Below are 27,328 nucleotides of genomic sequence, written 5' to 3'. Positions count from 1 at the left end.
TTGTGCCATGGAATCTCGAGAGCATCCCCCAGAGAGGAGGCTCCCAGCCCCCCTCTGGAGGTATACAGAGGAAGCTTCTTGTTCACCGCCGTAGCGAAGAGGTCCACCTCCGGTGTGCCACAACACGAGAAAATCCATGAGAGGACCTCTGCCTTCAATTCCCACTCGTAGCTGACCACCGTCCGCCGGCTGAGGGCATCCGCTGTGACATTCAGCTGGCCCGGGATGTGCACTGCAAGCAGCCAGACACCATGAAGCACGGCCCACTCCCATATCTGGATGGACAGGTCCACGAGGAGAGGGGGTGGGGGGGTGGGTAATACTTTGTTCCCCCTTGCTTGTTGATGTAATACATTGACACCACATTGTCCGTGCGTATGCGGACCACCTTGTTGACAATGAGCGGTCTGAACGCCCTGAGTGCTAGGAAGATCGACAGGAGCTCCAAGTGATTTATGTGCAGGAGCTTGTCCCGAGGCGACCAGAGGTCCGAGACCTGAAGAAGGTCCAACGTCGCAACCCCACCCCAGAAGGTAGGAGTTTATTGTGATCGTCACTGTGGGGACTGGGTCCTGAAACCCTGCGTCCCGACAGCTTGCTGAGAGATGACCACCAATCCAGGTGCACCCTCATGGAATCCGGAATTACTATCTGCTTGGAATCCGGGTCCACAGCCTGAAGCTAGGAACTCCGAAGAGCCATCTGGGTCCATCTCATCTTGAGACTAGCAAGAGGAAGATCCAGTACACACGAGGCCATGAGGCCCAGAAGCCTCTGGAACCACCAGGCCGATATGCTCTCCATCTGCGCAAACATCTGACACGTGGCCAATAGATCCGCCATTCTGTCCCCGGTCAGATACACTCTGCAATCGATCGTGTTCCAACAAAAACCCAGGAAAATCAGGTCCTGTGAGACCGTCAGGATTTCCGCCAGTTCACTGACAGCCCAAGATGGAACAGGAGCTGAAGGAGAGACTGGAGGTTGCCCGCTGCTGCCAGCAGACCAGGGCTGCGTAAGAGCCAGTCGTCCAAATATGGATACACATGGATACCCTGGAGGCGAAGATAGGCCGCAATCACCGACATCTTCGTGAAGACACGCGGCGCCGAGCTGAAGCCAAAAGGAAGCACCCGAAACTGGTAGTGCTCCTCTCCCAAAGAGAAGCGGAGGTATCTCCTGTGTGGGTTCCAAATCAGGATATGCATGTACACGTCCTGAAGATGCACAACCCTGAGCCAATAGCCCATCTGTAAGGAGGAGCATATCTGGCTGGGCGTGATCATCTTGAATTTCTCTTGGGGTAGGAAAAGATTTAACTGGGAAAGGTCTAGGATGGTGCGCAGGCCAGCCTGGTTGGGTTTGGGCACCGTAAACAGTCGGGCGTAGAAGCCCACCCCTCGCTCCCCAAGGGGAACGGATTCCACAGCTCTGAGGTCCAGAAGTTTCTGAACTTCGGCCTTGAGGCAGGGTGAGCCCGACAGCTGAAAAGGAGGGTTGAGGTAGGGGGTAAAGGTAAGTGGAAGCCCGCTCGAGCGACTGACAAGACCCATCTGTCTTCTGTGATGGTCTGCCACGCCTCCCAATGAGACGCAATGCGTTCTCCCACCGGGGTCTTGTGAGAGCGCGGAAAACCCTCATTTGGCAGGCTTATCGGTGGCGGTGCCACCTGAACCCGGGGAGGCTGAGGAGCAGTAGAAAAACCATGGGCGTTGTCTATGGCGGTTATTACCCGCATGAGTATCCACTCTGCGAGATTTGCGGTCCAGGAAGCCCCTAAAACCAGAAGAGGGTCGACTTTGCGACAATGGTCTCCGGGATTTGAAAGCAGCTTTGACCAGAACAGACAAAGATTTAGCCGTCCGAGTGCTATTCTTGGTGAGCTCTACATCAGTAGTAGAATGAAAAAGTTCCTCACCATCGAATGGAAGGTCCAACACCTTGTCTTGCACTTCCTTAGAAAATTTAGTGGCATGCAGCCACGCTTGCCGTGAGGTATCAACCCCCCAAGCATCAGGCCCCGAGCCGAGAGGTCTACGTGATGAGCCGCAGCCTCCAGGAGATCATGGGCCAAGACCCTGGCATCAGGAAGGCCTCCTTTGAAGTCTTCCAACTTCTCGACCGGGATGTGCTCCTCAAACTCCAGCAGACCTATCCGCATGTTAGCTCCTGCCAATATCAACTCAGCGTTGGCCTGCCTGAGCTGCAAGGCTGAGTTGGCAAAGATTTTCCTCCCTAGGGAGTCAATGAGCTGGTCTTCCTTTCCCAAGAGCTGAGTAGCCGCTGTGGAAGAGGATCCTGCAGGTCTGGATTGCAACGTAGCCGCAGCCACCACTGTGGAGGAGGGAGGCAGACAAGACGACAGGGCCACCTCTTCCGAAGAATGTAGCCTGTACCTCGCGTAAATCTTATTGACAAAAAGTCCCGAGTGTGGCTTTTCCCAGACTCTTCGGACCTTGGCCAGAACGTCCTTCTGCAGAAACAGGCCGGTTCGCTCCAAGGGAGACACGGTGAATGCCCCAGAAAGCATGCCCTCCTGCGGAGCAGGTGCCTCAGGCACCGGAACATCTAAGAAACTCATGTCCAGTACCCGGTCATGAAAGGCGCCGATAGAGCGGGGGAGGTCCTCGTTGTCCCGATCGCCTTGCGGGTCATCTGACAGGTCAGGATCCTGCTGAGCCATGTCAGGCACTGCCTTGTCCACTGGGGACAATGGAGGCAAAGGTGGAAGAGCCGGGGGAGGCACCACAGGCAAGGGAGGCGCTGGCGGAACCACCGGAGGAACGGGTGGAGCCGGAGGCGTAGGTGGACATATCTCCTTGAAAAGCACTTTGAAATATTCCCTCATGGGGGGTCGGTGCACATAAGCGCTTGAAATTTACCGAAAAAGGGGTCCTCCGGAGACTGTTTCGGAACCTGAGGAGGTCTCTCATGAGGTGGACAAATCCAGGGATGTAATGGGGAAGGGTCTCACACCAGCCCCTCCACCGTCGTATCCACATAAATCAAAGGTGCCGCCCCCGCGGGCAACGAAACATTGTGCGGAAGAGGCATCCAGGCATTCCAATCATAAACCGGCCGGTAAGGATGCGCACAAGGGACTTCACCCAAGGGACTAAGCCCTACACCAGAGGCAGATGGCGTAGTTGTAGGGGTGGCACCTAAAATGGCCACCGTGGTTGTGGCGGGAACGGGTGCCATTTTGTCCTCATCTGAGGGGAACTGTGGCACGTGAGGAAGTGAGGCAGGGGTCCCCGTCGATGGATCAGGGGTCTTAATCTTAGCCTTAAACATAAGGAACCTCGGCAGAGCCGGTACTATGAGGCCTGGAATGTTTGAGACATACCAACTGCCAACAGCCTTCGAAGGAAGGACCTCGGCACTGCCGGTAAAAGAAGAACTTTGCTCCTTTGCCCCCTCAACAGGTCTGGTGTCACCACAAGAGCGGGAACGGTGAGCAACTGCTTTCACCGACAAAACCTTGTCCGGTCTCTCAGAACTGTTGGTAGCTTTAGCCTCTAAACGAGGGACCTCGGACCCAGGCCCGGTACAGCCTTATCTGCGCAGGCCTCGAACATCCGTTCGGTAACAAGCCCAGCCAAGGCCTCGGGGCGCACCCCAGTCTTGTTTTTGAGGGAAGCCGACAGGCCTCAGAGCGAGATCCGGTACCCCACGACTCAGTAGAACTGGGTCTACAAACAGCCCCCACAGGAGGGGCCTCGGAGCGCACTCTGGTATTCACAGGTCCCTTACCGAGACGCTTGGAGAAAACTCTGGTAGAATTACTATGCCCAACAGGCACCTCAGGGCAAACCCCGGTGACAGAGCGATCAATGCCCCTCCCAGACCAAGAGGAACCTGGGAAGGTATCCCCCGGCCGGGGTGCTCTGAAAAGTAAAGAACTTACCGGGCGTTTCTTCTTCTCGTCAATGAACGCCTGAAAATGTGAAGGAGTTCGTCGGAACACCTCCTCCCACCGCTCCAACCGACGTTGAAGTGCCTGGACCGAAAGGGAGTCACAGTAAAAACAGGAGTCCCAACGGTGTTCCGGACCCAAACATTCTAAACAAAGAGGATGGGGATCCGCCCTCGCAAAGCGACAGTGACACGATGAACAATCTGGAAAGTCCATCTTGAAAGACAGACTAGTAAACGAACTCTAGCGAGAGCCAGAGAGGAAAAAGGGAAGAAAATCTTCCAAGGATGCAAGTGCGTCCGGCCCCGATCGAGCGGAGAAAAGGACTGATGAGCGATGCACGGGGCAGAGCCAAGGTGGGCGGGGTTACAGCCGCATGCCGGGCCCTGCGCAAGAAAGAGGAAGAACACATTTTTGGAAAAATGTGGATGCTTTTTACAAAGTGCTCCGGTCCCATCCCACAGGACGGAGAGATGTCCCATAAGTATGGAGGAAAGGGGACGGGACGTATGAATAAGCCTATCTCTCCCTCTGCCCCGTGCTTCACACCAGAGCCCAGGCTCCCACCCCACCGCCTCCTGCCAGCTTCGCACAAACCCTGTTCTCACGGAACTTAAGCTATTCATTGTTGCAACCTTTAGTGCCGTCCCATAACCGATGCGCCCACTGCACTGTGTGAGACCAGAACAGGCCCCCGCATGAGAGCCCATCCATCTCCACTAACCTGATTGTGTCCCTTTTGACCCCCCCCCCCCACCCTGCTAAACTGTAAACTACCAGGCCCATGCCCCTCTGCTCTTTGATACAGATACACATCTGACGAAAGCCCCCACCCCCCCGTAGTGGCCACATAAAAGATACCACTCCAGGTCCCCAAACCCCCCCCCCCCCCCGCCCCCGCCACCCCAAGACACTCATTCTTTCTAATCCTAATACTGGTCTATTCATATTATTAGGCATTAGGTAGATCAACACTGCCAAGGTGGGCACCTGGGTCAGGGATTCTAGGTCTATGGGTACCAGGGTGCAGAGGGTACAATGCCCGCCTATAACTGGTCTATGAACTCTGGTAGGCACCCACATTCCTACCCGAGTGTCATTTGTCTTATGCTATCAAATGCTGTTATTGCAAGATCAGTCAGGGACAGTGTCATTTTTTGCTGGCCTGACCTTCACCTCGCAAAGACCAGCTGACCAACGTGCTGCGGGAGTGACGCCCAAGCACTGACCAATCCCATGTAATCGACACCCAAGGATCTATACGGCACCGACGACTCAACCCAATTGTGTTGCAGAATTGTGCATTTGTAATAGGATGTCATCTAGGATGATTTTCATTATGTTCTGCCAGTGTAATGTTTGGCAGAGCGCTCTCTGGGCAGCAGAATTCTCTGCATGCCCAATTTATCTCAAACTTTCTTCTACTTGCAATCTATCTCCTGGTCTCACTCCTACTGGGGTGTGTCCATTATTCTGATTTTTGGATATTGTGTCAGGGAGTGGGCACTTTCATTCGCTATGAAAATTGGCATGGCATAAAACAGCAGTACCGGCTAGTGCCTGGTGTATGCGGCCATACTTGGCATATGGTGGCAGTACATGGGTCTGAGACAACACACTGCATATGATAGTATACTGACATAAGGCAGAGGAGGCAAGGACTTGTACTAGTAGGGTGCATTTGGCATATAGTCGTGGCGCAATGGGCATAACTAGCATGTGCACGCTACATTGGCACGAGCAGCTGTACTTGGGAAGAAGATGGCAAGAACTGGCCATGGCTCAGGATGGCAGTACCACTCACTTATAGTGCTAGGATGGATGTACCTGGCATTATATGTGGCTGCTCCCCTGGTAAGTGAAGGCAGCACGAGATTTAAAGTCCCGGTATGTCACCAGGGTGAAATGCCATGCAACCAGTTCCTGTGACATTTTGGACAAAGTTCATGTGATGCCTCTACCAGGTGCATGATGTCACTTCTGCTGCTCTTGGCCTTTAGCACAGCCATCACTGTTATACATGCGAATCCTTCAATGCTAAGAAAGCCCCCCCCCCGATGGAACCCTTTTACACCCATGCAACTTGAGGTGTCCCAAGTCACTCACCTCGATCCTTACTCGTTTCTGCACTCCTTCTGCGGTTGCAGACTTCACGTCTCTCAAGTCGTTTTTCATTTCGGTTATACTAGACTGCAGATATTCCTGGGAATAGAAAAGAAAACTCATGTGCTTTCTTGTACTGCCGTACATATAGGAGATGGAAGCAAGTACATCACTGGTCATAAACGATTGCCCATAAGATTAGTCCACAGGTACGACATTCATTGCACGTTCCCCCCCCACCCACCCCCTAGAGTTGAAAAAAAATGTTTCGACAATAACTAACTGGCTAAAGGCATTTAAGCGGGTGGATAAGATGAGGGGGCACCCCCCCCTACCCCCAATAAAAGCCACAAAAAAGAAAAATCAGTGAACAGAAATGGGGATGAATGAACGCAGGGGATGAATGAACATAGAAACAATCTACCTGGGCAGCTGCTCATACACCCCATGTGTTCAAGCTCTGAGCATGTGCAGTCCATGGCATGAAGGGGAGAGGGTGCGGAGGGTGGGGGGGGGGGGGGCAGAGCCCCAGAAGACACCAAATAGCATCCTTGAGCTGGAGTTCCCCTGTACCCACAGCATCCAGTGCTATTTTAGTCAAAGCCTGCAAGTGTGGTAGGGACACCAGGGAAGCCATTTGCCTACTTAAGCAGGATGGGCAGTACCAGACTCCCAGAGGAGTGGTCTCCAATGTCGTATACAGGATGAGTTTTCATTCTACCCGTTAGTGATGGCAGATTACCCCTGCTAATAGTGCTGGGAGTCTTGATGCTATTAAAGACGAGGAGAGCATTATGCTTCAACTTACATTTATTCCTCTTCAGTAGGGTCACAAAAAAAAAACAAAAAAAAAAAAAACACAAAAAATAAACTTCCTGTCTCCTTGCTCCACCTCTTAGAATGCTCCCAACTGCACTCCGAACTTTGTAATTATTTCAAAGTTGGCATTCCAGTTACAGAGTCCCGTCAACAAACTTCCAGGATGCTCTACGACTGTGCCTCTTTCGGATCCGGCTGCTCCTGCCGAACTCTAAGCCTGCCTCTTGGTTCGTCTTGGCTCTGGTCATCTGTCAAGATACAAAGGCTATGTTTAGGGTGGAAAAAACACTGCCCCATTTCATACAGGAAACCAATGTTTTATTATACATGTCAAGACAACATTGCAGTGCCTGCCTTGGGTGGAAAGTAATGTTCGCCTCCTTGTCTTTAATAGAATCAAGACTCCCTGCGCCATTAGCAGGGGTAATCTTCATTCTATGTCAAGACTGGAGGCGAACAATATGCTTGTTCAAAGCTTCCCATTACTGCTGACGCTACGGATTGAATAGGCTTAAAGTAGAAATTCCTAAATGCACCATCACTGGCCCAGGTGGCTGCTTGCAAGATATCTTGTAGCACTGCTCCCTTCGCTAATGCTTTAGAGTCCATTGCTACTCTCACTGAATGTGCCCCATACTTAAACAAGTCTACTCCCACTAGTTGCATAACCTTGCGCACCCATCTGGCTATGGTGGCTGTCACTACTGCTTTGCATGGCTTTCTCCACGCCATCAATAACTGTTGTCCCTGCCGGGCGCATTTCTGCAGTTAGGCCTTCATATTCTCTTATTCATGCTGCTACGCACCACTTCGTATGGTCGTGTAAATAGGGGTACGATAGACGCAGATCCTTTCTTCCTCCTCAGGACAGTGAAGATAAGCCCTTCTGGCCCGAATGTTTTTCTGTCCAGGGCCTTCACATTAGCTACTTGTCTGCAGGACACTGGGCATAGGAGCATGGCTAGTTTGCCCGATAATGGTTTCCAAGGCAGGTATCCGTTTGCTGGCCAGCTAGCGAGAAGCCTCCGCCCTAGTCACGTCCCATAAATGTACGCATTTTGATTCTGGAGGTTTGCTAAATCAAGCTCCTTTAACAAGCCTCACTCTCCCCTACGGGCACTCAGTTGATGGGTAGGTGTCCCGCTGAAATCGCAGAGCTATACACTCCTTGTCTTAAACGCGTTCCAGTCCTGCAAAAGGTCTGCTAGGAAGTTTAGGATTGCTACTATAAGGTCAGAAACGGGATGAAAGTGTCTCCTTCTGTACCACAGCAACCATTTACTCAAAGCAGCATCGTAGCTCTGCTGTGTGGATGGCACCCAAGATTCTGCAATGAGCTGTGCAGCTCAATTCAAAATGACTGGCAAGGCCCAGCGCTTCCGGCTAGCCTGCACACCATTAATGGGAAGAGTCCCATTCACTCAGAGGATGAAATGACCCAATTGGGTCAGTGAGCAGGTGTTATCCTGCAGGGAGGATCCCCAGGCAGTCTTAGTTCCATGAGCGCCGGAAACCATACTTGCGACTTCCATATCAGGGCTACTACAATCAGAGTCGCCTCTTCTCTGCGCGTCTTCGGTAAGACTCTGCTCATCATCATAAATGGGGAGGGGGTGGGGGAGCGTAGTGTAGGTCCTTGCTCCAATCTTGCAGAAAAGCGTCTACTCCTCTCGCTGTCATGTCTAATTTACAGCTGAAGTAGCTGCTCTTCTGCATGTTCAGCCTGGATGCAAACATGTCTGTGGACTGGACCGCACAGTTGCGCTAGTCGCTGAAATAGTTCTTCCTTCAGTTTCCAGTCTCTGGCACCAGACTAGTGTCGGGAGTTCCAGTCCGCCACTACGTTGAGCGTTCCCGGGAAGTACTTTGCTGTCACTGAAGTCCCAGACCTCAGGCAGTAATGCCATAAATCTTTGGCAAGTTCTGGTAGGAGCCTGGACTTCGTTCCTCCTAGTTGATTGTTTAGACTGCTGAAAGGTTGTCCATCGTCAACAGATGGAGGAGTTCACTTTGTTCTTTGTAAATGCCTTGATCGCAAAGTATCCCACCAACAGTTCTAGGCAATTTATGGAGTTCCTCCAAGCTCCATTTTCCTCCCGTTTCTAACGACCCACTACGGGCTCCCCAGCCTGCCCTGCTGGCATCTGACCATCACTAGGTAGGGGCGGTCCCCAAAAATGGCTTTCCCATTCCAAGCGTCCATATTCTGTAGTCACCATTCCAGTTCTGGTCTGGATTCGAGTCTAGTGGCACTGCTTGACTGTACTTCAGACCTCGCTGTAGGCGTCTTATTTTTAGTCTCTGCAGGGCCCTGGAAATATGGCTTGAATAGACAATGCTAACGTTCAAGGATACTACTCTTGTCGAGACATCCTCCGATCTCTCGAGGTCCCTTGCATTCTTGGCTAGCAACTAGTATTGCTGTTCTGGTGTCTATGAATATAAGGCAGGCTATCCTTTGTCGGGGTAATGTCGGATTTCTCCAGATAAAAGGAATCCCAGTGACAAGTGTGGGTCTTTTACCCATTCTGTCTCGTATTGGAGGGTTTCCCTGTCTGCTAGTAGCAAGATGTAGTCTAGGTAAATCTCATGTTACTTGGCTTTTATATAGCACATTATATATCATTGGTATGACCTCGAAGCGCTGGTGGGTTGAACGCCAGTTCAAGTCATGTGTCGTATGGTGCGTGGGTGCACCGGATATGTGTACAGCTGGTGTAGTTGGATGATAGCTGCTTCTTAGCGATAGGTGTGGTGCTGAGGAAATCAGTTGAATGTGTTCAGTCTGGTGGGTGGTCACCCAGACTGGGTTCTGGCTGCGTTCCGCCTGAGGAACGCCTATGCTAGCCGGAACGTGCTCAGCTAGCAGTGTTTTATTAGGGCGATGAGGTGTTCTTGGGGTCGTGTTCGTATGTGAACAGCTAGGCTGAATTATCAGGGGTATAGCTGTGTTCTAGTTGAATGATGGTGTATAGAAGAGAGTAAGTGTAGTGGTGTGATATGGTGGTTATCAGTAACCGTAACATCCATGACATACACTCCCTGCGTTCCATCCACTCCCTGCGTTCCAATCATTCCCTCTGTTCATTCCATTCCATTCGTTCGATCCCCTCCATTACGCTCCAAGAGCTGAGGTTTTGAACTCGGTTTTTGAAGTCTCATTGTGCGTTTCATCATTGGGTCGCTGGGGAGTTTTTGCGCATCATTAGGGCGATCATTGGAGTTATGGGAAGAGCCATGTTTTAATAATTTGCGGAATGACAGATAGTCTTTGGTGTGTTGGATGTGAGGTGGAAGCGAGTTCCATAGAGTGGGCGCCAATGCTGAGAAGGAGGATCCTCCGATCCTGACCGAGTTGGTGGATGGATCAGCAGAAGGAGGGCGTAGCTTGATTTTAGGGTGTGGGATGGGAGGTAAGGTTTAAGCTTGTCTTGCAGGTATAGAGGGCCGGTCTTGTGCACTGCTCCGAGTGATGCACAGGGTCTTGAAAGTGGCCCGTCGTCCAACTGGGAGCCAGTGTAGCGTTCTGAGAGCTGGAGCGGTGTGGTCTCTTGGGCCCAGTGCTAGTAGCAATTTGGTGGCAGCGTTTTGTGCTCTTTGCAATTTAGTAAGGTGGTATGCCCGGACTCCGAGGTAAAGGGAGTTAGCGTAGTCTAGTCTTGACATTATAATGGACCCAACGGCGGTAACTGTTCAGAAAGGAGAGGAAAGGAAAAATGCGTCTGAGAATTTCGAGATGGTAATGACAGGATTTGGAGCCGTTGATTTGGTGAGAGGGATAGGTCAGAGTCTAGAGTGCATCCAAGGTTTTTTACTGTGGGAGAGAGGGGTTGGAAGGTTGGGCCATGGATTGGGGCAAGGATAGAGGGTGGGGGAGAAGCTCAGTGTTGCTGCACACCATGATTTCGGGTTTAGGAGTAGGTGATTTGTAGCCATCCAACGAGCGATGTCAAGGAGGCAGGTTGTGAGGTTGGGCTGGGAGTTGTGGTCTGGGTTGAGGAGGGTCAGGATGATTTGGGTATAATCCGCATAGTGCAGCACAGGATATTGTGCGGGCGGATGATTCCAGGGATGGTGGACAGAGAGGTTGAATAAGAGGGCTGAAAAGCATGCTGTTTGTGGTACTCCAGTGTTGACTGGTCGGGCAGCCGAGGCAAAAGTTTTCAGGAGGGGTATTTGCTTCCCGTTGTTGAGGAAGGAGGCGATCCATTTGAGAGCATGTATTCCTAAGGAGTGGAGGCGGTCAAGTAAGATTGAGTGGTTAACTGTCCAATGCAGCAGAGAGGTCTAGGAGAATTAGTGCAGCAGATCCTGCAGAGTCAGCGGTGATCTTAAGATCATCCCAGATTGAGACCAGAGTGGTTTCGATTCAGTGTCGTGGTCTGAACACCGATTGGGCAGGATCCAGGAGGTTGTTGGATTCCACAAAGGCGTTTAGTTGGGAGTAAGCTGAGGTTTGCAAGGAATCTGGTATTCGAGATAGGGTGGTAGTTTTTGGAGTCAGGGTGGGGGGGCTTAAGGGATGGTTATTTTAGAAGAGGTTTGACATGAGCAATTTTTAAGGAGTCAGGGAAGATTCCAGAGCGGAGTCGTTTATGATGGTTCTTGCATATTCTCCTGCGCAGGTGGATGAGAATATTTGAGGACTGAGGCGGGCAGAGGTGAAGGGGGGCAGGGGGGCTCAGGGTTTTCAGGCAGAGAGCAGGACGAGAAATTAATCAGTGGAGATTGGTTTGAAGGCTTAGAAAATGGGTGGAGTTGTTTTTTGCAGCAGCGGGCACTGAGGTGATTGGAAGGGCAGGCGGATTTTGTGGCAGTGAGAGGAGGGCCAGTTTGTTAAGAGAGGCCGTTCTGTCGAGAGCGGTGGAGTAGAAGTGGAGCAAGAGCGTGTTGCAGAGTGATTGAGAAGGGGGAGATTGGGCTGTGGTACAGGATGGTTTGACAAACTGAAATGATTTTGTGGAGTTCCTTGCTGGGGTTTTTACAGTAGAGGATTAGATTGTTGTAATGGTCTTTTTTAGCTTTTCAGATTTGAGCTATGAAGTAGCAATTATATAAGGTGAGGAGGATCTACTCAGAATGAATGTTCTTTTCCGCCATTTACGTTCTAGGGATTTTATTTTGCTGTTTTGTGATCTTCAGTTCAGGAGTAAACCATTTGGGATAAGGACCAAGGTGTGAGGAGGAGCAGCACGTGGGGGTGAGCGGGCTTAGTGAGTTATTGAGCCATGAGTCGAAGCAGTTAATGGTTAGGGGTTCATCACGGGCGATGGAGGAGGGTGGTCTGAAGCAGAGCTTCAGCAAGGTCAGGGAGGATTTTTCGTTTTTTCCAGCATTTGCGGTGCAGGGTGGCGGCTGGTTCAGGTTTGGGCATGGGGGCAGGAGAACAGCTGAAGAAAGGAATGACAAAGTGATCAGACCAGATGAGCGGTAGGGGGGGGGGGGCTAGGTGTATCTGGCCGTGGGAGCTGAAGATGGCATCAAGGGTGTGTCCTTTAGAATGGGTTGGGCCTTTCATGTGAAGGGAGAGGTTCAGCTCATCAAGGCAGTCGACCAGAGAGTGGGTCATGGGGTTGGTCGGAATGTCTAGCCAGATATTGAAGTCTCCTAGAAGGGTTAGGGAGGGGTGGATGGTGGCTATAGTGTCAAAGGTTGGTTGTGAAATGTCTGTCATAGCTGATGTTTAGGAAGCGATGGGAGAATGTCTGGGGCAGTGAGAGAAGGGATTCGCAGGATGGAGTTATGTCTGGGAGTCGACGAGTGAGACAGATAAGTGAGATTTGAACACGACTGCCACTCCGCCTCCTGTAGAGTGTCAGTTCAGTCGGATGAGGGAAGCATCTGGGGGGGGAGGGGGGAGGGGTGGGAAGGTGAGGGGGCGGGTGGCGGGGTGCACGACTTCCTGAGCGACTAGAGCAAAGTCAGAGAGCCAGGTTTCTGTGATAAAGACTAGGTCGGGAATGTCAGAGGAGAGGTGGTCAAAGATGCCATGTCTGTTTTTGCAACAGAGCGGGCATTGAAAAGGATGCATCTGACTTCGGAGTGTAGGGGGGGGGGGTTGTCCTGGAGGCTGTAGGGGTGGTGTGTGTGTTGCGGGCTTTCGGGGGTGGGAGGTGGTGGTGTGGGTCAGGTGGTAGGGAGGGAAGTGAGGGGGCAAGGAGGCAGTGGGTTCTGGATGGTAGCGGGCTGGTTGATGGAGGGAATAGTAGGCGGGCGGAGGAGGGTGTGAGCTGGGGAGGACGGGGTTGGTCAGGTGGGTGAGAAGTCAGCCAGAGGGCATGGCAGGAATAGGGGCTGGGGATTCGTGTGTGGATCTCATGGGGCTGGGGATGTCAGGTGTGCTGGGTGAGAAGTCGAGGGAGAGGTGTTGGAAGCTGGGTGAGGGGAGGTTGGTGATGGTGGGCAGTGAGGGATTGTTGAGTGGGTCGAAGGAGGGGTGAGTAGAGAGATAGCGGGGGACCAGAATAGGTCTCTTTCAGGGGTTTTAGTGCAGTCTGTGTGTGAGGGTGTGGGTCGGATGGTGATGGGGCTGAGGCCACAGATCTTGCCACGGCAAGACGTGCAATATTCAGGGAAGGGAAAGGGTGGGTTTAGTTGTTGTCGACAGGCAGATAGGGCAGGGGATGGTTGGGGGGGGGGGTGGAGGTTGGTCTGCGGGTGTGGTTCAGTGAAGGGGTGAGAGTTTGGTGGGGTGTGGGAAATCCAGTAATTGGGGGGTGAGAGGAGGGGTGGAGGGTATGTTTGCAGGCGAGTGGGTGGAAGGACAGGAGGGAACAGCAGATTTGGATGTCTGGAGTGCCAACGTGCTCCTCTGGCTTGGGAGTTGGATAGGGGGGGGGCGCAGTGGGTTGGTGATTGTGGTGAGTTGGTGATGGTGGGTGGATGGGGTGAGGTGAGAGGCATGCCAGAGTGAGGCTCCGAGTTGGCTCTAGATACGAGGGGTGGTGTCATGGTGTGGCGGGCATTATGGCTTGATTGTAGTGTTAATATGTCGGATTCAACACAGTGGAGCTTTAGAGCAATCCCAAAATAGTGCATCTAGTGTTGAACTTAAGCAGGCAGCTTTGGGCACACTGGAACAGTTGCAACACAGTGGAATTTATTGAGCACACTCAAATGCTGTTGGTCACCCTATCCTGATGCAAAATCAATACAGAGCAACTTATTGGGCACACTGTTGTCGGTGACACCATCTAGATGCAAAATCAATATAGTGGAACTTTGGGACACTCAATCTAAATGCAAAAACTATACAGTGCGACTTATGGGGCACGCTCAAAGTTGTTTGGACAGGCCATCTAAATTCAAAATTCACAGTACAGCTTTTAATTAGGAGTGGCAGGGCTTTCTGGAGAGAAGCGATTGCTTCAGTCCCCACCCGTGCCACACGCACTTTGGTTGGTGCTGGTTGACGGCAGGCATCTGGCTTTTCGCTTCTCCTGCGGATACCTGCAGATACCGTCGGGAGCCGCCTCTGTAGGAACCGCCCTTCGCCGCAGAGCTGCACGGGCAGAGGGCTGCCCTAGGAGGGTCAGTTAGGACCAGAGGTGTGACCAATCAGGGCTGGGGGGTCGGGAGGCGAGGGAACCAGGAAGCGGGTGTGGGGAGGCAACGAGGATGGCAAGAGGGAATTCTAGGGCCTGGGAGCGGAGACATTTTAAACTAGGACACAGGAGTGCAGATACATTCAAGAATAAGGCTTAGGGGTTAGGGTTAGGCTGCCTACTCACCGAGCATCCATGGACAAAAGTGATGATCATACAGATCCTTTCTCCCTGCTGCCATCAGTCCAATGAGCTTTGTGAAGGCCCACGGTGCCGAGGCTAAACCGAAGGGAATTGTGAATTGCCAGTATTGCTCGTCCCAGGCAAATGCTTTGAAGGGGCAGTACGGTTCTTCGACAGGTACTGCGAGTTACGTGTCTTAGATCGATCCTTGAGAGCCAGTCTCCTTTTCAGTGTGTCTCGCAGCTGGTAAATCCCTTCCATCTTGAAGTTGCGGTAGGTCACCCAGCTGTGATTTATCACTGGTCTCACCTTCCTGTGTGCTATGAACATATTGCTTACAAATGTTGGTGTTGCTGCGCATGGCTCCATGGCTCTCTTCTGCGCTAGGTGTTGCAGCTCACTGTGCAAGCTCTTCCTCTCCGATTGGGCAATGTGCAAGGGGTGGGGGCGGCTGCACCTCTGGTGTGGTTCTTGTGCGAATTCTAATTGCAGTCCATTGGCTGTCCTTGGTCGTCTAACACCCAGGCATTGCTGGAAAGCACGCGCCAGTTCGCCGAAATTGACATGTCCTCCCCCTAATGGTGGGTATGTAGTGTGTCTCACCTGCAGGGAAGTTTGGTCCTCTTCCTGGTCGCTTTCCTAGACGCCCTCTCGGGAATTGGCCTCTGGCAGAGTCTTTTATTTTCCCAATAATGGGCTCTGTTATTCTGAGGCCTCCTTGTGCTTGACCACAATAGCATCCGGTTCCTTCAAAAACCTTGCTAGGAAAGGTCTTCCTCATCGAGGCACCGGCCTTGCCTAGGGAGGTGGATGTCCACACGAATCTCCCCATTTCCTGTTTCTCCAAAGAGAAGGCCTTAGGCCGCTTTGCCCGTTTCATATGAGGCTACGTCCCCTAGTTTGGAATCTCTTTCAAGAGTCCTCGCCTCCTTTCTGAGGAGATCATGCAATTTGCATTCCCCAGTAGGCATACCAATCTGTGTCCAACTTGCTAGAACTTCTGGGTCAACTTCTTCCCCAGCGTCTCTGGCCCACTCTGCTAGGTCCATGATCTTGGCTAAAGGCCCAGCACTTTCTCTTGACAGCTCCTCACATGATCCGTCTATTCCTTGGAGGATCTCTAGTGGTCTTTGACACGAAAGCTAGCATCTTCAGATCTAGCTCAGGTCCTTCTGCCACCTTTCCCAGGTGTTCCAGCCATGGGCATTCTGCTTTCATGCACGGTCTCCTTTCTCTGGCGCTTTTCACAGCCTGCGCGTCATGTATTTGGCTACTCGTGTGGATGGCTGCCAGTCCCAAGACCCGGGGTTTCTAATGATCGGGTTCGAACCTATCCAATCTCTTCACCATCTTCTAGATGTTTAATCTCTTACTTCCGGAGGGTTCCAAGTCTCCCTCCGTCTGTCTCTGGCGACTCTTCCTCAGAGTCCATTTCTCATATTGTTCTCCCCATGAGGCTTGGCACCACGACTTACGTAGGAATGCATTTTAGCTTACTGCAAGTGTAGCCCCTGCCTCTGGCCCCCCCCCCCCCCCGTCTGCCCCGTAGCGTTGATGCAGGAAGAGGGGGGACGAGGGGGCAGGGATCAGAAGAGTCCTTCCTCTTCCAGATCTCGGTTCACACTCGTGGCACCCTAGCGGGCACGATCTGTTTTTTCAGTGCTCTTTTGCTTTTGGCTCAAGAAAGTCTATTGTAGCCAGTCTTATATGGGTCTTACCCCTTGGGCCACCGCTTCCACCAGCAAGTTCCCTAGCACCTCTCTGAAGCTGTGAGCTAGGTCCTGTGCCTGCCCCTCCACACTCCATTGAAATTCTCACATTGCTTCTGCTTGAGTGCTTGTGCCTATACCTGTATTCAGGTTGCATGGCACGTCCACTGCTGTGAGGTTATATGTGGCCAGCACCTGTTCAGCTCTGTTTCGACTTGAGCTTGTCCCTCGAGTTGCGAGGGAATGAATGCAGTCCTTCCTCTTGTTGGGAGGCTGCTGCGCGATCTGCGCTGCGTTTATCATCTGTGGTGTTATCCATATGCATAATTCCCCAGATCGGTAGTTCTACTCTGAGTGCCGTGGTCTTTGTCGCACTTCACTGAAGTCGCTCTGCTGACAAGCGCTCCCGAGGCCCCACCAAGGGAGGGGGCTGCTGTGCTCCTCGGCTTAAGCAGTCGGGTCCCCAAACTTGCAACACAGGACCACGCCTCCGATGCACACTCATGCCTACTACTCGCGTGTGCCTGCTGCCCTTTGTTGAGGCAAGTTGATCTCTCCCCTTCCCCCCAAGATTCTCCCTGTCCGCACTCTAGCACTCCTCTTAGACTGTACTCTTATGGTCTTAGTACACGTTAACCATCATCGCTCTCAACTTAGAAAAAAAAGGGTACTCACCTTGCCAAGGAGCAGGAAAAAGTGAAGCAAGGAGACCGGAAGGGCTAGAGTACATGACAGGATATGAGATGGACTACATAGGACAATGTTTAAGAGGGAACTTTAGTTTTTTTTTAAAGATTTTTTTTTTTAGAAAGTTTGATTTTTGTTGCAACTGCTGTAGAGGAATATAGCATAATGCTCGCCTCCAGTCTTGACACAGAATGTGGTCACAAGTGAAGTAAGCAGAAAGTCCACTCTTCATTATGTGCTCAAAAGAGTTGCATGCTTGTGTTCCCAAAATGCCTTTTGATTTTATGCAAAGCACCAAGTTCCGGTTCAGTTTATTTTCCATCGCACCTTACGAGAAGGCGCTTTACCAAATTAGTGAATTGGTACAATAATAGTATGTAGGAGTTTGCAAGACAAGGAAAAACAGCAAAAGCAAACCAACAAAGACAGCAATTACTGAAAAGTCCATAACAGCAACAAACTGATAAGACTAAAGCCAAACCATCCCTAACCAAACACCATTGAAGGGGAGGTCTGAAAAGTCTAAGACCAGCGCTTATTCAGGCACAATAAGCTGGGAAGAACTGAAAGCTCTTTCCATTGGTTATTTTTGTAGTCCCTTGCTATGTGCTCTTCCTGTTGATTTCAGTGCTGGCAGACCATGTCAAGGATGAGTGGACACCTGGAGGTCGCTCTTTGACCAGTTAAAGCACATGTAAAATGACAGACATGACGCCTCCCTAGGGAATATGTGCATACCAATTATCCCCTCCTTGCAGGGGGAGGGGGCGCGAGGGGTTAATAGCTACAGATTACTGCGGGACTGGGCCAGTGGAGGAGATGAAACCTTAAATGAGCACTTGGGTCTACCATTTACAGAATGAAGGGGGATTTACTCACTGACTGAACTGCTTATATCGGAGTCGGACGGGATTTATTTACAGACAGCAGTTTATTTAGAAAACAAACCAGAGAAGGTCTTATTCACAGTAATCCGACTGGATGCAAACAAGACCATGCTATGTCTTTGACACTGTCAACCATGCCATCCTGCTCAACTGTCTCCGTGATAACCTGGGTATCACTGGTCAGGCTCTGGCATGGCTGACTTCTTTCCTTTCCGGTCGATCCTCCCAGGTCCAAATGGGCTCCTTCCTCTGACATCTTTTTCTCCACCTGTGGTGTCCCCCAGGGTTCCAACCTCTCTCCCTGGCTTTTCAACCAGTATCTGGCACTCCTTGCCCACCGCATCGCCGCTCTCTGTCCCTACTTCCAGTGCTATGCAGACGATACCCAGCTCATTTTCAGGCTACCCTCGGCCTCCTCCTCTCCTTCCCTCATCTCCGACTGTCTGTCTGCTATCCAGGAATGGTGTGCCGCCAATGACCTCTGCCTCAACGCCAGTAAGACTGAGATTCTACTCATCGGCACACCCACTCCCTCCTTCCCTGCAGCTCTCTGGCCGGCCTCCCTTGGCCCCCTTCCTGCCCCTACCTGTAAGGCTAAAAACCTCGGGGTCATCTTCGACTCCACACTCTCCTTCTCTCCTCATATCTGACGTCTCTAAGAAGTCACACTACCAGCTGCACCTCCTCAGAGGTATTCTTCCCTTCCTCTCCTTCCCCCAGAAGCTCACTGTCTCCCGAGCCCTGGTTCTCTCAAGGCTGGACTACTGTAACAGCCTCTATCTTAATCTGCCTGCCTCCACTCTCCGCCCTCTGCAACTTATCCAGAACAGAACTGCGAGACTTGTCCTTGGCCTCAAGCCCAGGGACCGTATCTCTCCAGGACTGAAATCTCTTCACTGGCTCCCAGTGGCTGCGAGGATTAAGTTCAAAACCCTCTGCATTGTCCACAAGGCCTTCTGGGGCCTGGGACCTAAATACCTTCAACTCTCTCTTCCTAAATATCTTCCTTCACGAGCCCTTCGCTCATCCGTCTCCAACTCCCTCATGGTCAGCCGCTTCTCGAAGCAACGAGCTGGGGGTAGATCTCTCTCCGCAGCAGGGGCCTCCCTCTGGAACAGCCTTCCTGCCTCCCTGAAACTTGAGGAGAACCATCTCCGGTTCCAGAAGCACCTCAAAACCTTCCTCTTCGCTTCTGCCTTCTCTCTCCCTCTCCCCTGCTAAACCTGCTTAACTCCCCACTGAATTCAGCACTAAACCTGCATCTGGGCCACTCTCAGCAACCTCGGTCCAGGGCCCAGCCACTCTCCACTTGCACTGCCTCCCTGGCTCCCCCGCACTGTGGGACTGTCACTGTATCCCTACAGCCCCCTTACCAGCACTTGCTCTGCACTTACCACCAGCTGGCCCTTTTTATTTATTATTTATTATTTTTTACGCTACTTACCTTGTACTGCACTTTCCCCCCCACCTCCTCCCCCTGCACTTCCTCCTTTTTCCCCTTACCTCCGCACTTGCGCAATCTGAATGACACCTGGCCTAGTAGGATCGTTTGTCTGTCTTCCCCTTGTTTCCCTCCCTCCCTGCCTCGTCGCGCCTTGAAACACTTGTGTATAGGCGCGTTACAAATACCATATCATATGTGGCCCAAAGTATGTTTCCACGGCCTCATAATTTAACTGTTTGGGGCAGGTGGTCCTTGCCCAAGTCACCTGCACTGGTTAGGCCATGCCCAGTATCAATTAGCCACACCTCCTTCCAGAAGATCCGTTTCATATCCCACAAAACACTATGCTGAATGACTTGCTATGCAAATGAACGGGGACATCATGACACTGGGAAGGCTTCACAAAAACCAGTGCAATGTGCATGGCGCATTTGTGCTCTCATGGTCCTTTCATGCGTTCAACCAGACTTCCTCTACTTTGATTTTGGAGTGAAGGGCTTTCTGCATGAGGGCTGGGCAGGGAGAGAAGAGCAGAGAGGGCATTAAAGAGGAAAGATGGGGCAGGGGTGTTGCTAGGTCTCAAGTTCTGGGGCTACGCTAACTGTCGGGACTCTGGGCTAGCTAGCCTTTTGGTTGTAGGCCCTGAGGTTCTATACAGAGCTACAAACAAAAGATCTGAGGCTATAGCACCACCACCCCAGACCCCTCCCCCCCCCCTAGCAATGCCTCTGGGAAGAGGTAGAGCCAGCGTCAATTTCCAGATGGCCGGCCTATGCAACAGTTTTAAAAAGCATGTAGCCAGTGGGACCACGAATAAACAACCGATAGCCCCGCTACAACCTGCATTCCCACAATAACTTGTTAGCCTCGGTAACCCTCCTACATAAGCAGTCTACTCCCAAGTGTCCTGAAAAATGAGGGTAAGAAACATGGTAGCATACAGGGTCAGCGATTGTGCTAGGAATCAAACCGGGCGCTTTAAAGGGGACTACTGCTCCCAGCGCAGCAAGTACACCTGCATCATCAGGAACTGGATATGTTGGCTGCAGGTTACACATAGCTGCATTAACCCATTGCGCTGCCCTCCCCCCTTCCTCCGAGACCAGGATGCTGAATACCAATTAAGTCTGGCTTTGGCTTAATTGATATTCAGCATCTTGGCTTACAATATTTCACATCAATTTAGAGGGCCTTAGTTTCAGACGGTGATGCAAGCCACCTAAAAGCTGGTCAGAGTAGCAAGTGTTTAGCTGCATAATAGAGGGCACCAAAAAGTACGGACAATCATACTCACAAGGTGGGCTCAATGGACCGACCCCTAAGAAAACCCAGGGATGAGAAGCAAAAAGGCACAAGGACGTGGCTTCCCACAGCTCTAACCAATAAATATAAGAGATAGCAGCCAAAAAAAAAAATTGGGTAACCTGCCACAACAAGACCCCCGCTTGCATGTGCCTAATGTCTCTCGCCCAGAGACAATGGAGTCCTGGAATACCAGAGGCCATAAACATTTGACAAAAGACAGACCGGATCTGGGGTCCTTTCACATACTGGCACTACAAGAGACTTGGTTGACTGAGATACCGTCACTTGATGGCTTTTCAATTGAAATCTCTCCAGCCGTAAAGGGCCAGCTATGTCGCACATCGTCAGGTCTCCTACTCGTGGTGAGAGCTGGTTCAGGTATGGCCATTACAAAAAGGTTCTGAGGCATAAGGCCTCTTAGAAGTATTGGTGTCGTGGAAGCATCTAGATTTGAAGGCCTGGGAAACCAAGCAGGTGGCAATTAACCCTCTATTGGAACCTGCAAAGAACCACAAATAACCTGCGTTTCAGTAGCAGAAGTCATTGACAAAATATACGTCGATCAGCAGATCACCAACATCATTATCTGTGGAGACCTAAACTTGAAATGTAAACGATTGAGACTGAAGACAAAAAACAAGATAATCAACCGAGGAGCGGGGGGGGGCAAATGGTTCGATCTAATGAACTCATGCAATTTCTACAATTTACCAGAACTGCAAGAGGGCCCCCTGCAGCTGCCCACTTGGGAGCGTGACAGTTCCACGAGTACTCTGGACTACATCTTTGTGTCGCATTCTCTGCTTCCTCCAATTTCAACCTATAAGGTAATGAAAAACGACGCAAGAGACCACAACCTCCTGACCATGACATTGAACACAAGGGGCCCGCAAAAAACATGTAACAAAAACAGGTTGAGGTAAACAGCCAACAGACGCGTCTCCGACTTACGGCCTCGAACATTCGAGACCTATCACAAAGATACAGGTAATTCTCCTGAAACATTAAACTACAAATCGCTGCTATCAGATTATAAAGTAAACCAAACTTTAGTAAAAAAAAAAAAAAAATTAAAAAAAAAAAGAAAACATGAAAAGCCATCATGTAAAGGAGTTGGTGGACACAAGATGGTTAAGGCTAACAAAAAGGCAGGCCCTAAAACATAATATACAATCCACTAGAGCGACCTGGCACGACGAAACAAGCAACTATAAATCGTGGCTTACAAGCCAGAGCGAGTCTTTACCAAAGAGACGCAGAAGAAAAGCTGAACATCGTCTGCAAGAAGAAATCAAGAGAATTTTGGGCGCTAATAAAGAAATTAGATCACCAAACTGATGACAATCTTACCAACTCGGTAGCAGAGGACTCCCGGGTGGCCCATTTAACAAATATATTTAAGCCTCCAAGTGGCTCACCCCCTTCAACGGTGAAAGATTGAGAGTCAGCATGGGTCGACCTAACGGACAAACTCGACTTCAAAAGAGTAATTACAAAATAAAAAAACTCAAGAGCCCCGGGACCTGACCGTCTAAAACTTGGACGTGAAACTACACATGGACACCATTCAGTCAGATCTTTGGCCGATGCGAAGAGAAAGAAAATCCATTCCGTCCATATGGACGTCAGCAGCATTAGTCCCAATATACAAAAAAGGCAATAGATAAGATCCAGCTAACTACCGGCCAATTGCCCTACTGGATTGGAAAGCTCTTGAGATTTCAGAAATGGGCAAAAGGCTTGCTGGCTGCTGATCCCTTTCAAACAGGTTCTGAAGAACATAGGCATGTCAGTGAACATCCTTTTATTAAATATATTAAAAAGCAAGATCGAAACCGGCACCCCAAGAATATTTCTAGCATTTATAGATCTCACCCAGGCATTCGATTTAGTTGATCGAAAAAAAACTCTGGTGAAATCTAGAAACTGCCCGCAGCCGCTCCTGGGACCAGCGATTGCTCTTCACACAAACACCAACATGCGTGTGCGCCTAAGCCAACAGCGCACCCGTCTGAATAAATGCAAATCAAACAGGGGGTGGGGGGGCTGGGCGGGAAGCAAGGTTGTCCCTTGGAGCCAGCCCTTTTCATTACATTTTTGGGAGATTACAAAGACTCAGAAAAACAGGTTTGCTCATTTCCGCCTAAACTGGGCAATACCACCGTTATCGCGAATGCTATATGCAGATGACTTGATCCTCTTGGACCAAACCCCAAATTACAGCGTCAGCTAAATAACCTGTCACGTTACATCATGGATAACAACTGAGAAATAAAGTTAAGATGGAAATTTTGACCGAGAACCGCCCAAAAAAATAAAAATAAAATAATAAGATTGGATTCAGAGTAATGAAATTGTAGAAACAAAATTGTTGAAACATTGAAATATCTGCAAAGATAACAAAAAAATTGAAGACACACCAAGCTTATTGTATTAAGTTTCCGGACAAAACACTTAGAACGCTATTCATGCGAGTTCGTCTCAACCTACTCCACACGCACAAAATCTTGGCAATAAGATCTGTCAAAGACTAACAAATGTAGATTGTGCAATGACCAAACGGAACTGGAATCTATATCGTACTCAGAAACAAATCAATCGTGATTAGTTTCTGACTTTGTTGCTTGGGGTCTCAAAAATGTGTGGTGAAGAGACATGGTGGACCCGTCTGATGTCCGGAGAAAAGACTAAATGGACTGTAGCCGCAGCAAAGATCCTTAAGTACACGATGGAAAAGATTGAAGCTCACCAGAAATAGGACACTGGAAAGAACCTTCTGATTATTTCCAGTGTTCGGTACACCTGACCCTTGTAAAAATCAAAGCGATTAAAACACAAGTAAATAAAAAAATATAATAAAAAAGTAGACCGCATAAGGGCAAGGCAGGGTTCTGTGCTCTTCCACAATTTTGCTGTTGCTTCAGTTTATTGATTGTTTAACTTTAAACACTCAGCTCATTAAGGTGAAAGATTGGACAGGCTTTCTGTAGCACCCCTTTCCCATCTTGGGCCCCAGCTTATCATGGCAGCTTTCAACGCCGCCAAAGCAAGTGGCTGGCACAGATGGCGGTATAAATTGAGGGAAAACACTAATTTACAGTGGTTATTAATGATAAACACTGGTTATTGCAGAACTTGCAAACTGGGAATCTGACAAGAAGCACTCAAAGGCGGGAAATGCAACTGAAAGATCTATCGCAGATAGAGTAAGACATTGTAGTGTGACAGGAAGGATGCAAGGTCATATGAAGTACTGCCACCACCTTAATGATTTCTAGCATTGCAAGTATTTTTGTGGAAGATAAAATGATACAAACCCCCCCCCCATTTCAAATGGGCATGGAATATAAATAAATCTATGTATGCCGGATACAAGTTCTCAACCTTAAAAATGGATATCATACAAAGATTTTCAATTTTCTAAAAAAAAAAAATTTAAAAAAAAAAGAGCAAAAAGTACTCATTCTCCAAACAGGTAGAGGACACCAATTGTTGAAAATCAAGGATCCTGTAGGTTGCTGTTCCGATTCGTTTATCGCATGATGTGCTTTGCACTCTGAAGTAAACTGCACTGAGAATGGAATGACCCAACATGCTGACTGCGCTTTACTGCTTATTCCGCATTTTAGAGAATGCAGACTCATTACTGCACCTAAGGAGAGCAGGTTGTTTTTTTTTTTTAAAAGCCCCTGCGACGTCAGCGGCACCAGGAACTGACACCACAGGGGTACAAGGGATGCTAACACAGAAGTGCATTGCGGAAAAAGGTAAATGGGGTGGGATTATTGGGGGGAAAAGTTATCTATCCGAACGCTGCGTCGGAATTGGCGTAGACATTTGTCGGCGCAGTGATGATATAGATTCCTGAGAATAGGCCTGTGGATGGCCGACATAGCCCAGAGCACACGCTGGGGGATGCGAGAGTTGGTGTGCTGCTGCATACTGGGGCCTTTTGTACTATCCCCACCCGTCGCCTCACCCTGGCGTGGTGCAGTCTGTTGTAGTGCTCAAACTGTGCATCCAAGGGCCAACGTGGTTCGAGGTCCCATAGGGACCTCGTGTTGCAACCAGTCCTACGACCATATTGATGTTTCGCCGGTTTCAGGCAACCGTCTCGTGTTAAAGTGCTGAAATCCAGGGAAGGGGTGGTGTGTCCCAATATTATGTATTCAGTCATGCCCCAGAACGGGCAACTATGCACAATATGGTACAGATGGTGAAACGATGTGGAGTTGTATAAGGAACAACGCTTTGCCACAAACCCAGCCACCTACGCTATGGTAAGCATCACAAATCGCAGTTTGCCAAGAAACCTGTCAAAAAGATTTTTATTACACGTACAAATTTAGTAATAGATTTTAAAACCTCATTTTCGGAACCACTACAACAGTGGTTACAGTGTTGGTGTGTAGCATCCCAACCAAAGCAATAAACTTGACATTCAATACAAACGTGGTCTTAGGTTTTCATATGTCTCCATTAAATCGGAAATTGCATATACCATTGACTAGATCCAGTCAGGAAATCATAAAGTAGGAAAGCTGTAAATGGAATATATATATATATATATATATATATATATATAATTTATAGGGCAACAGTCACCGCCCTACAGTCAAGGTGAGTCAAACTCCCATAGGAAACCTGATAAAATGAATAACTTGTGCAATGGATTTGGCCGAAAAGTCAATTAGGACAAGTGGACCACCCCAACAAAAATCAACTGCCACCGCAGTTTTTTTTTTTTTAATTTATTTTTTTTTAGACACGGGCCAGATGCCCTGGGACTACGAGCCCTGCCAGACAAGGAACAGGACAGAAAATGAATCGATCTCACCATCCAACGCACGATGAAATCCAAGTGCTAAAACAAAGGGTTTGTACCCACTAACGGCTATGACAAATTTGCTAGACTTGAGCTACAGAATTTAGAAAGATACTAAAACCAATATTTTCAGTAGAATCCGTTCTCAGCTTCAGTGGATTACACAATGCCTCCACCTTTTGTCCTCCAACAAGCCACAGTCCAGAATCCATTGCATATGAATGCATGCTACCTAGACCCCACAGCCTTGGAATCAAACATATCCTATAAAAAGGTATTCCATAACCTTAGTAATAGAGAATTAAAATCACATCAATTGCATCTTTAAGATCTAACTGCAATGTGATAATCAGGAAGGGGGATAAAGGCAGGGCTATCTTACTTCTAGGCAGAACTGATTATATTAAGGAATGCAAAAGACAACTGAGTGAGGTTTCCTTCTACAACGAAATCAGGGAGAACCCCACATGCGATCTTTTGACTTCAATAACCACTGAAGTCGGGAAAGCCAAAGAACGCAGCTAGATTTCTGAAAAAGAAACATAATATCTAGTGACTAGAAATCCCAGTACACCTCAATTTTAGGTCTCAACTAAAATTCATAAGACAATTGACCATACCAGAGGCGTTGCTAGGGTGGGGCAGAGGGGGCTATAGCCCAGGGTCTTTTAGTTGTAGAACCGGATAGAAGCTCAGGTGCTACAACCAAAATGCTGTCTAGCCCCCCAAGTCCCACCAGCCCAGACATCGCTTAGCCCCTGATCTTTTCCAGAGCAACACCCCTGGACCATACCCCTGGGAGACCCATAGTTCGGGCAGAGGGTCATTATTAGAGCCTCTGGCAAAATTCGCAGACTATTTCCTGAAGGGCTATGTCATCGAGATGCCCTCATATACAAGACACCAATTTAACCAACACCAAGATCTTAGTGACCATTGACATCGTCTCATACACCAAAATTCCACAAGAGGCAACCCTGGCCATGACAGAACTTTTGTATTCCAAGAGGCAGGACTGAGTCACTCCGAGTTAGTTCATCTTATGGGGCACTGACCGAAAACTACCTTCAATTTAGTAACAGGTTCTTTAAAAAAATACATGGCACTGCCATGTGATCAGCAGTAGCACAGTCCTCCCAAATCTGTATATTGAAACTGTGGCAAGCAATAGGATCACAACAGATTCCAATTCCCACTTTGATCACATGGTGAAGTGGAAAAGATACATCGACGATGTGCTCCTAATCTGGCATGTTAACGAGACTAGTCTGTGTGCGTTTTTCACATGGCTCAACACAAAACCTTTCTCTACAATTCACGGTGTCCAGTAGTAATACGAAGTGAACTTTTTGGACATCACCATTTCCAACATCTCTGAAAGTCAGACCTTCACAAACCAACGGCCAAAAACTCATTGCTGGCCTTCAACAGTTTTCATCCCAGGCATGTCTGAGAAAACCTTCCTATAGGACAATAGATGAGCATCAAGCGCAACAGCACAAACACGGACTAATTTGTTGAAGGGAAGACCTTAAGCGTGAACCTATAAAAACCAGGGTATCCACACAAAGATTTGTCAAGAAAGACTTCAAAAAAGCATATAACAGGAAGGCCTGTTAGTACAGACCTAAAAACACAGCCACAGAGAGAATGTTCGTTAGTACATACAATGCCATGTCAAACCAAAGTCAACGGATAGTAACAAAAAACTGGCACATTGTCCAAAGGGAAGAACCCCGTTGCCCCTCCGAGATGTGCATTCAAGAAGAGTAAAAACCTGAAAGAATTGATATCTAAAAATGATGTTTATGAATCCACCACGAGACAGACAATCACAGAATCTTGGGGTCACAAATGGAAAGGCCACAACACATGCGGTAACTGTACATGGCGCAACCAGACAACT

The 27,328-nt window shown here is 49.4% G+C and overlaps 1 protein-coding gene across 1 annotated transcript in view; it reads right to left on the bottom strand.

Moving 5' to 3' along the window:
• Positions 1 to 27,328, bottom strand: part of LOC138521768 (E3 ubiquitin-protein ligase TRIM39-like) — a 404,627-nt gene that overhangs the window by 305,737 nt on the left and 71,562 nt on the right. Inside the window, exon 2 of the mRNA XM_069634835.1 lies at positions 6,023 to 6,118. Within this exon, the coding sequence (XP_069490936.1) occupies positions 6,023 to 6,118 (96 nt within the window). The remainder of the gene's footprint in view (positions 1 to 6,022; positions 6,119 to 27,328) is intronic.

The sequence above is a fragment of the Ambystoma mexicanum genome, chromosome 13 (genome assembly GCF_040938575.1).
Source record: "Ambystoma mexicanum isolate Mex_15411 chromosome 13, UKY_AmexF1_1, whole genome shotgun sequence".
NCBI lineage: Eukaryota > Metazoa > Chordata > Amphibia > Caudata > Ambystomatidae > Ambystoma > Ambystoma mexicanum.
This window is presented reverse-complemented; position numbering and strand designations above follow the sequence as displayed.